At 38.3% G+C, this 11,083-nt stretch overlaps 1 protein-coding gene across 1 annotated transcript; it reads left to right on the top strand.

Annotated features, from left to right (window-relative positions):
- The first annotated feature begins 6,080 nt into the window (after nucleotides 1-6,080).
- LOC131841013 (uncharacterized) lies at nucleotides 6,081-7,812 on the top strand. Its single transcript, XM_059189244.1, has 2 exons — nucleotides 6,081-6,092; nucleotides 6,325-7,812. The coding sequence occupies exons 1-2, from the start codon at nucleotides 6,081-6,083 to the stop codon at nucleotides 7,810-7,812; spliced, it is 1,500 nt and encodes a 499-aa protein (XP_059045227.1).
- The last annotated feature ends 3,271 nt before the right edge of the window (nucleotides 7,813-11,083 follow it).

Here is an 11,083-nt window from a genome sequence, read left to right on the forward strand (position 1 = left end):
GCTTGACCAATTTTTATGAAATTTTATCGGCATATACACTAAATATGTGCTACTATCTATTTTTATACCCTTAAGTGATAAGTGTTGTCCACCCCAATTTTTTTTTAATGTTTTGGACAATTTTTTTACTTTTTATAATGTGGCATTAAAAATACATACAACCCTAAATTTCCACCCTTCTAACATCAACCCCTATTTTTTAATAGCGATATTAACTTATACGATAAAATAACGTTTGCCGGGACAACTAGTAAAACAATATAATTATAATATTTCAAATATCTTACCGATTTATTTTATAAGCTGATATCGCCTGTTGTTCATAACAAAATTATTAAGTGTTTACGTCTGATGTTTTAGACGAAATAAATATTTATATTCTAAATATTTCTAAGTATTACTTGATATAAATTTCTTACTTATTAAGTACATACGGTAAGTACTGTTACTTCTGTATTCTTCTCAACTTATATACAAAGAGAAACGCTCTCAATTTGACTATAGTAAGTATATTTTATATATTTTTCCAGGTGCATGATGTCTTTTTAAGTTATAGCCTGTGTTATTCTGATGTTCGAGCTATACAATTGTAAAGTTTCATCAGAATTCCTTCAGTAGTGTTTGCGTGAAAGAGTAACAAACATCCATCCATACATACATACTCAAAAACGCGTTTATAATTTTAGTAAAATTCAAATTCAAATTCAAAATATCTTTATTCATGTAGGTCTATTACAGACGCTTATGATTTTTTTTTTATAACACAGGGGACAAACGTGCATGCGGCTCACCTGATGGTAAGTGATTACCGCCGCCCATGAGCACCCGCAACACCAGGGGAATTGCAAGTACGTTGTCGGCCTTTTAAAAAGGAATAAGCTCTTTTCTTGAAGGTTTCAATATCGTATCGGTTCGGAAATACCATTGCTGGAAGGTGATTCCATAATGTGGTTGTGCGAGGCAAAAAGTTTCTAGAAAACCGCACTGTGGAAGACCGCCATTCATCCAGATGATCAGGATGATATTTCAGTTTCTGGCGGGTGGTACGGTGGTGAAACTCAGCAGCTGGTATTAATCCGAACAATTCCTCAGAACACTCCCCGTGATATATGCGGTAGAAAATGCACAGAGATGCAATATCATGCCGCAAAGCCAATGGGTCGAGTCTGTCACATAGACGTTGATTACCAATGATCTGGCTGCTCGGTTCTGAATGCGGTCAAATGGAAGTAGCTGGTATTGTGGTGCTCCCGCCCAGAGGTGAGAACAGTATTCCATGTGCGGCCGGATCTGCGCCTTGTATAATTAAATCATCAGCCCACTGCAGCCCACTGCTGGACATAGGCCTCTCCCAAGGCACGATCTTCAGCCCTTCTCTTCCAGTTTTTACGTTTTTTATGGCGTCGCTCCACCTAGCCGCGTCTAGCTGTTGTTTTATGTTTACAACAATACAGATTCATTTTTAAATTCAAATTTGAGAGAATAGAGTGACCTCCAGCATGTGCTATTGCAAAAGCAAATAGTCTAATCAGTGTTCGTAACCAAAAAGTCCCAAGTATAAGCAGCACCCGTTCACGAGTATGACGATGTTCCTATACCTTCAATATTATCTCAGTATCTTCAGTAAAACAGTGAGAAGTCTCGCAGATATTTTTTTTCAGTTCTAAGTCTAGTAATTTTTTTCAGGTTAGTTGCGAGATATTCTTGATTTCGCATAATAAAATAGCTACAAGTGTTGTTGCTCTGAGAAATATGTAAATATACTTTCTCGTTGTCCAATCAGGAGAGATATTATTTATATATTTATTTACATACTATCCTCCACTGGTTGTGGTGTGATTGTATTCGTTATCATACTCTGGTGCTCTAGTAGTTTTCTGTTCTGATTTTATTGTACACTAGCCGTACCCGTGACTTCGTCCGCGTGGAATTTAACTTTATTTTTCTATTATAAAAGTAGCCTAAGTTACTCCTTATTACATCAGCTACCTGCTAATAAAATTCCTGTCAAAATAGGTCCAGCCATTTCAGAGATTAGCAGGAATAAACAGGCAGACAGACAAAAATAGTAAAAAACGTTATTTTGGTATATGTGTCGTATTTATATTCATATGCATGTAGTAAAAAACGGTTACTTCAAAATTACAAACAGACACTCCAATTTTATTTATATGTATAGATTATCTACTAGTGTATATTAAACTATCTGTGCCCGCGAATTTGTTCGCATGAAGTAAACGATGAGTGATGAATTTTTAAATTTTTTAACAAACTTTCACCACCTATTTTTTTACCCCTTAAAAGTACAATATTTACAAATTTGAATGTTATATATTAAATACCCACCTTTTAATATATTATTTATGTTTTTTGCTTAATATTTGAGATATATATATATACTAGCTGTCCCGGCAAACGTTGTTTTGCCTTAAAATATAAAAAAAAAATTTAGGGGTGGACTACCCCTAACATTTAGGGGGATGAAAAATAGATGTTGACCGATTCTCAGACCTACTCAATACGCTCACAAAATTTCATGACAATCGATCAAGCCGATTCAGAGGAATATGGGAACGAAAACTGTGACACGAGAATTTTATATATAAGATAACTTAATATATATATTATATATATAATTTCATCCTTTTATTATCAACCCATGTTTTTATTTAGCTATATTAATACTTCAATATATATGGCAAAACCACGTTTTATGGGTATAATACTTATATAATTATTATCAAACCCCTATAAACTTCAAAGTTAGTCAAGTTTCAGGAGTTTCAGGGCATGGCATAATGTGGGCTGTCAGATAAACACATAACACTCAGCGACTTAGAGGGCAAAGACCAGTGATTCCCAAAGTGGTCTATATCGACCCCGAGGGGTCTATGACAAACTGCAAGGGGTCTACGACAGCAGTCATCTTGTAGTTTTTACTTTATGTTTTTAACACTAAACTTTACTACAGTTAGAAATTTACAAAAAAATCAATACCACGTAAGAATGGGGATCTACGAAAACCGAAATATATGGCAAGGGGTCTACACAAAAAAAGTCAGGGAACCTCTGGTCTAGGTGATGGTAAACAGTGACCGTTACCTATATACAAGAACAGCACTATGATTATTATGATACCACTATTACATTACCACCCACCCTTGCCATATTTTTCGGTTTTGGGTAAACCTGGGGGTCTACGGCATGGCAAAATTTTGGGAACCTCTGGTCTAGGTGATGGTAAACAGTGACCGTTACCTATATACAAGAACAGCACTATGATTATTATGATACCACTATTACATTACCACCCACCCTTGCCATATTTTTCGGTTTTGGGTAAACCTGGGGGTCTACGGCACAAAAAAGTTTGGGAACCACTGGCATAGACTATATTTTTTTATTCTTTATGGTTGGAATGGCATCGAGTAAGGTGTGCTGTGACCATTACGTGTAAGGTGGATAGTACTAGTTATGTGTACCTTCCGTATATTTGCTATAAAGAAGAGGGACAAACAAACACACAACTACTATTAACTAGGTGTTACCTGCGACTTCGTTTGCAGACACTATTATCGGTCGAATTGAGGTAATTTTTTGTTATACAAGTTAGTCAGAGTTGAGTTTCTTGTCCCCTCCGATCGATTCCCCGTCCAGTTCAACGGGGATCGATGTTACGACGGCCTGAGCCGAGGTTCGAACCCCTAGTGGTGCCCTCAGACTAAAGTCGTATCCGTCAGGCGGAAGTTGGCCTTCAGCCGCTCCATAAGTCCTTCCACGGGTTTGGAGTGCCATCTGCACTCGCCCCCAAACGTCCGGTGAAGCTGTAAAGGCCAGCTGCGGCCAACAGCATTAGAGTAGTCCGAGAAAAAAAGGTTTCTTGTCAGTTCTTCTTATCTCAAACTGATGGTAGATTTGACATATCATAAGAGTCTGTAATAGACCTACATGAATAAACATATTGATTTGATATTTTATCATTATTTTACTGTTTTTTTTTATTTATTTATTTTTAAACTAACTAAAGCTTGTGTTATGGGTACTAGATAACTGATACAAACACATAGATTTATTTTCGTAAATACATACATATTATACATACAAAACACCCAGACCGACACAAACAATCATACTCATGAATACAAATGTTTATGCCGTGCCAGGAATCGAACCCGCAACCATCGGAAGTGAAGCGGTATGTTCAACCGCTAGACCACCGAGATCGTCATTCTTCAGTTCAAACTTCACTGAGATTAATTGCTAAATTTGTTTAAAGGGTTAAACATACATACATACTTACATTGACAATATAAGAATGGATGTATTATCTACACATCCATATAAATATCTATACATATAAATAAAATTAGAGTGTCTGTTTGTAATATCGAAATATCCGGTTTTTACTACATGCATACGAATGTAAATACGGTACATACACCAAAATAACATTTTTTACAATTTTTATCTCTCTGTCTGTCTGTCTGTTTGTCCGGCTAATCTCTGAAATGGCTGAACCGATATTGACGAGAGTTTTTTTGGCAGGTATCTGATGTATGATATCTTTGTATTGATTGATTGTATGATATCTGATCTTCCATATTATTTTTTTTTTCTTTTTCCAAAAATTCTCATCTCCCCTCTTAAGGAGAGCCTCGGTGGTCTAGTGGTTTAGCATACCGCTTTACTATCCGAGAGGTACAAACATTTGTATTAGTATGATTTTTTATCGGTCTGGGTGTTTTCTATGTATAATATGTATTTATTTAAAAAAAAATCGTCCATGTATTTACAAGTTGTCTAGTATCCATCTCTGCCTCTAGATGGCGCTGTGTGAAGGATATTATTATATTATTATTATAAGGAGAGGAGATGGCAACATACCCCCGGCAGAAGCATAGTCGGCCGGGGTTCAGGGCCCCAGGGAGAGAAACCGGCGTACAATGCGGGCAGAATCTAACAGCACCGCTTTCTGCAACTTACTCATTATTGCTACATAATAAAGTCTAACATCATATTAAACATAAACTAACAAGATTAACCGACACTCAAACAACTATTATTAGAGACATTCAATTACAAAAACCTTTTATGTAAAGTATAATTAACCTTTTTACAAATCAACAGTGGACAATTAACAGCCATAAATTATAGGGTGTCAGCTATCGAGGATCTAGGACTACCACCCTACCAACCTCCCTGTCTACCACCCCCGACGGGTGTAATAATATAACAGTAATATTAGTGATTAAGGGGCATAACTGAATTGCACGCAACCTTTGCAAATATTATTTACTCAAATACAGTTCAGCATACCAACAGACTTTCATAATGTAAGAATAATTGTGTACTAACTCCATTTCTTATATTTGTTATATTGTATGTATGTATGTGTGGTAGAATGTCTTGTCTCTTCTGATTATATTTATAACTAGCTGTACTCGCGACTTTGTTCGCGTGGAATTTAACTTTATTTTTCTAAAATAAATGTAGCTTAAGTTACTGGCTACATCAGTTACCTGCCAAAAGAAGTCCCGCCAAAATCGGTCCAGCCATTTCAGAGATTAGCCGGAACAAACAGGCAGACAAAAATTGTAAAAAAATGTTATTTTGTTGTATGTACTGCATTTATATTCATATGCATGTAGTAAAAAATGGTTATTTCAATATTATAAACAGACACTCCAATTTTATTTAGACCCCGGTTTACTGGTGCCCCGCCAGCGTAAACCGTTAGCGCAGGCGGGTACATCAAGTGGAAGATAATAAGATGCGCTTGAGGTCAGGTCAGTTAGCACATCGTGACAAATTCACCAAGAATTTATCACGATGGTTTCCAGGGAAAAACCTCGTGTAGGTCAACCTGACATGGTACGTTGTTAGCAATAAGATCATCAGGTCACATTACTAACAATCCGCTTGCTTTTGCGTTTGAGTGTTCATAATTGACTATTAACTCTCAAACTGTGTTAAGTAACTTCATGTAAGTCATCATTAATTCGGCATCGGAGCTACCAAAATTTAATATTCAACTAACAACACGTTAGCACGTGTTTGTTTCAATCCATTACAACCCCATTATGGCCATATGTGTAAAACAGTGGTTCCTAACCAGCGGTCTGCAAAAACCAAATTAAAATTTACAACATTTTTTCATCAATTTACAGGTATTTCATCATCTACAACGGATATTTTTCTATACTCGAAATAAACTATCCGAATGGTACTGGTAGAGCTTATTATACCACAGGAAGCTATACCTAATGATCATAAAATGAGAGGTATACCAGCAAAATATTTCTATAATTTTCTAAAAAATCTTAGCTTGTCGAGAATTGGGTAAAGTTGGACTGGCAGTCCTACCCACTACCACCTAGCCCTGTACGTAGATTTGGCTGGGTGTCCTATCCACCTTCACCTAGTCCTGTACCTAGATTTGGCTGGGCGTCCATCCCACCTTCACGTAGTCCTATACCTAGATTTGGCTGGGCGTCCATCCCACCTTCACGTAGTCCTATACCTAGATTTGGCTGGGCGTCCATCCCACCTTCACGTAGTCCTATACCTAGATTTGGCTGGGCGTCCATCCCACCTTCACGTAGTCCTATACCTAGATTTGGCTGGGCGTCCATCCCACCTTCACCTAATCCTGTATCTAGATTTGGCTGGGCGTCCTATACACCTTCACCTAGTCCTGTACCTAGATTTGGCTGGGCGTCCATCCCACCTTCACGTAGTCCTATACCTAGATTTGGCTGGGCGTCCTACCCACTATTACCTAGTCCTGTACCTAGATTTGGCTGGGCGTCCATCCCACCTTCACGTAGTCCTATACCTAGATTTGGCTGGGCGTCCATCCCACCTTCACGTAGTCCTATACCTAGATTTGGCTGGGTGTTCTACACACTATCACCTAGTCCTGTACCTAGATTTGGCTGGGCGTCCATCCCACCTTCACGTAGTCCTATACCTAGATTTGGCTGGGCGTCCTACCCACTATTACCTAGTCCTGTACCTAGATTTGGCTGGGCGTCCATCCCACCTTCACGTAGTCCTATACCTAGATTTGGCTGGGCGTCCTATCCACCTTCACCTAATCCTGTACCTAGATTTGGCTGGGCGTCCTATACACCTTCACCTAGTCCTGTACCTAGATTTGGCTGGGCGTCCATCTCACCTTCACGTAGTCCTATACCTAGATTTGGCTGGGCGTCCTACCCACTATTACCTAGTCCTGTATTTAGATTTGGCTGGGCGTCATATCCACCTTCATCTAGTCCTGGACCCAGATTTGGCTGGGTGTCCTATCCACTATCACCTAGTCATGTACCTAGATTTGGCTGGGCGTTCTACACACTATCACCTAGTCCTGTACCTAGATTTGGCTGGGCGTCCATCCCACCTTCACGTAGTCCTATACCTAGATTTGGCTGGGCGTCCTACCCACTATTACCTAGTCCTGTACCTAGATTTGGCTGGGCGTCCATCCCACCTTCACGTAGTCCTGTACCTAGATTTGGCTGGGCGTTCTACCCACCTTCATCTAATCCTGGACCCAGATTTGGCTGGGTGTCCTATCCACTATCACCTAGTCATGTACCTAGATTTGGCTGGGCGTCCATCCCACCTTCACGTAGTCCTATACCTAGATTTGGCTGGGCGTCCATCCCACCTTCACGTAGTCCTATACCTAGATTTGGCTGGGCGTTCTACCCACTTTCATCTAATCCTGGACCCAGATTTAACTGGGCGTCCTACCCACCTACACGTAGTCCTGTACCTAGATTCGGCTGCGCAGAGAGAGTAACATGAGTTGTAATAATTGACGTACATCAAGAGTACCCTTGAACCTACACCCGGCTCACAAGTCCCGGGAACTGCTTGGAGTTTCCCTTTATGTCTCACGATGTACCCAGCTTCCGCAGGGAGAATCCATGGAATTTATAACTTTGCCAATTCGTCTTAAATAGTACCGTTTACTCGTTATAGGCTTTGTATAAAGTCGTCAGTTTACGTACCTATGTCTCCGATATTTCAGGCACTAAGCAGTTTGCTTGGTCACCTTACAGCTGCAGAAGAATTGATAGTGAAAGTACAGGATATGAAGCATGTAACCTTAGTCCTCTATAATGACGTAACAGCTCTGACGTCACCTATTGACGTCAGCTTATTGTTCATGTTTATAGGTAACGATTGTAGCTTCAGGTGGATCGTGTTTTTACTATTCCAATCATTAAAAAAAGATAATAATAGTTGAGGAACAGACTGACTGACATCACAATAGCATAAGACATCTTACAGTTTTTCTAATTTTATAAATATATAAATTTTATAACATACATGTATTATATATATAAACCTTCCTCTAGAATCACTCTATCTATTAAAAGAAAGCGCTTTAAAATCCGTTGCGTAGTTTTAAAGATTTAAGCATACATAGGGACGTGACATTGACACAAAAGGAAAGAGACAAACTGGAAGCCTTTGAAATGTGTTGTTGGAGAAGAATGGAAAAATAAAATAAGGAATGAAGAAGTGCTTGAGAGGATTAAAGAAAGATCATAGATATTTTTGAGAATAGGCGGGGAAAAATGTTGGGGCACTTGATACGACACGACGAACTAAATAATAACATTATTAAAGGAAAAATAGATGGAAAGAGAGGAAGGGGAAGACCAAGACACAGCTATATCAAGCAAGTTAAAGAAAAAGTTGGAGTCGTGTCGCATCAACAGCTAAAAGGACTGATGGAAGATCGTGGAAGGTGGCGGGAGCTCCACCGACAAGAGCACAGCTCTTAAATTATGAATGAATGAAGGGACAGCGGCAACGACTTATACTATGCAATGATGATACATTACAATATCGTATTTATGTTTTACAACATTCGTGCTCTACCATTACCCACTAACTACCATCTCTGCCACAGCGTTAGGTTGGCTGGAAGAGATCTCTTTCAGAGATAAGCCCACCCTTTCTCACATTTATACAATTATCTAATTATTTTACGTCATACGAGCAATAAACTATGTAAGAAGTATAGTATAGTACCAATCCTACTTACTACTTGTTACAGCGTTTTTTCTTTATGTAATGCTACTTTACATTCAGCCGCTTCCCCTGCCACTCGCGCTGCCGGAAATATTGCCTGGCGACAACTGAGCGAGAGACCTGAATGTAAAAACACGCTGCCAATCGCGCTGCCAGTTCTTAGACTCGCGCACGAGAAACCGACAATCGAGGGAGCGCCGGGCAGCGCGAGTGGCAGCGCCAATGGCACGGGAAGTGTCACTCGTGTTTACACTCTCGCGCTGCTCACTTCTCAGCCCACTCGGGCTGAGTGTAAATTGGGCATAAGAAAAAATTTACATTATTCTTATGTTATATACAAAATTCCCATGTCACAATTTTAGTTACCATACTCCTCCGAAACTGCTTGATTGATTTTTCTAAAATATTATATGAATATTCAGTAGGTCTGGGAATCAGCTACTATCTATTTATCATACACCTATGTGAGTCCTAAGTTGTCCACCGCTAACGTTTAATTTTACTTTTAGACTATATTTATAATACAAATAATAAAATCTTACTGTGTTTTTACATTTGAGCCTAAATAAATTAGTGCTGGTTGGTAGTTTGTATTCACACGTTTCGACTTGTAAAATGTGAACTTACAAGGATTGTTTAAAAGAGGAACACACAAGTTTCTAGCTTATTCTTCTTGCGATGAGACAGCTTTCCTAATAAGCGGTAGATTTAAAAATAAAATGTTGACTATTCAAAAGTGCTTAAATTAAGTTTATTTGAATAAATGATTTTCTATTCTATTCTATTCTAATGGAACATAAAATACAAACAACCCTAAATTTTAGTAGGGTTTATACAACCAATCAATTTTGTAATAGCGATTATAATTCACATGGCAAAACAACGTTCTCTATCATCATGATTCAACAAATTATTCGCAGCCCGGAAGAAGCCAAAATAAAAAAAAGGTTGGGAGTTACTGGTCCAAGCAGTCTCTGCCAGATCATAAATCATGCTTATCCTAATTACTAGGGTCTTTTGCCAATTATTTTCGTTTCAGATTTAGTGGTCCAGTGAGAAGCTGCGTATTTGTTAAAGTAAGAAATAATGTTTTTTTTTTTCATTTTTTTTTAATATTATTATTATTTGAGTATTCGTATTAGGGGAGAGGGGATTGTTAGTAATGTGGACTAATGATCCCATTGCTAGAAATGTACCATGTCAGGTCGACCTCCACGCGGTTCCCCCTGGATACCATCGTGATAAATTCCCGGTGAATTTGTCGCGTTGGGCTAACTGATCTGACTTCATATTCATCTTATCATCCTCCACTGGTGCCCCGCCAGCGTGAACCGTTAGCGTCTACTAAAAAAAACTGCTTGCATTGATGTTTACTTATAAATCAGCTTTGCACGGGTGCATTAGGAATCTTTGAATTTTTCTTGTTTTCTGTACAATAGTATTGATGTATTATACATATCTTTTGAATCACTCTATTTTATACTAAAACTGCATAAAAGTCCGTTGTAAAGTTTAAAAGCTATGAAAGTACAGACAACGACGGGAACTTTGTTTTAAACTATGTAAGGACATACAAATCAATTTGAATTAAAGAACTCAAAAAATAATGAAAATTTTTTTACTGATTTGTATTTTTTTAAAATTATTATTATTTGTAGGAGAACCGTTAGAATAGAATAGAATAGATTGGGCGACAAGGGCTGAGGACAGGAGATAGGTCAGCCGTTCAGTATTGGTATTAAACAGAACACACATACAAACATACTTTTTCGCATTTATAATCTATGTATATATAACTCAAAGGTGACTGACATAGTAATCTATCAACGCACAGCCCAAACCACTGGACGGATCAGGCTGAAATTTGACATGCAGGTAGATGATGACGTAGGCATCCGCTAAGAAAGAATTTTGATAATACGGGTTGTATCAAGCGGACAAAATAGGGGATGAAAGTTTGTATGAAACTTTGTCAATTCAAACCGATAGGGCTGAGACTTTGCATGCATAAAGCTACTATGACGTAGGTATC

Source organism: Achroia grisella, unplaced genomic scaffold, assembly GCF_030625045.1.
Source record: "Achroia grisella isolate CSIRO2021 unplaced genomic scaffold, CSIRO_AGI_Agris_v1 utg157, whole genome shotgun sequence".
NCBI lineage: Eukaryota > Metazoa > Arthropoda > Insecta > Lepidoptera > Pyralidae > Achroia > Achroia grisella.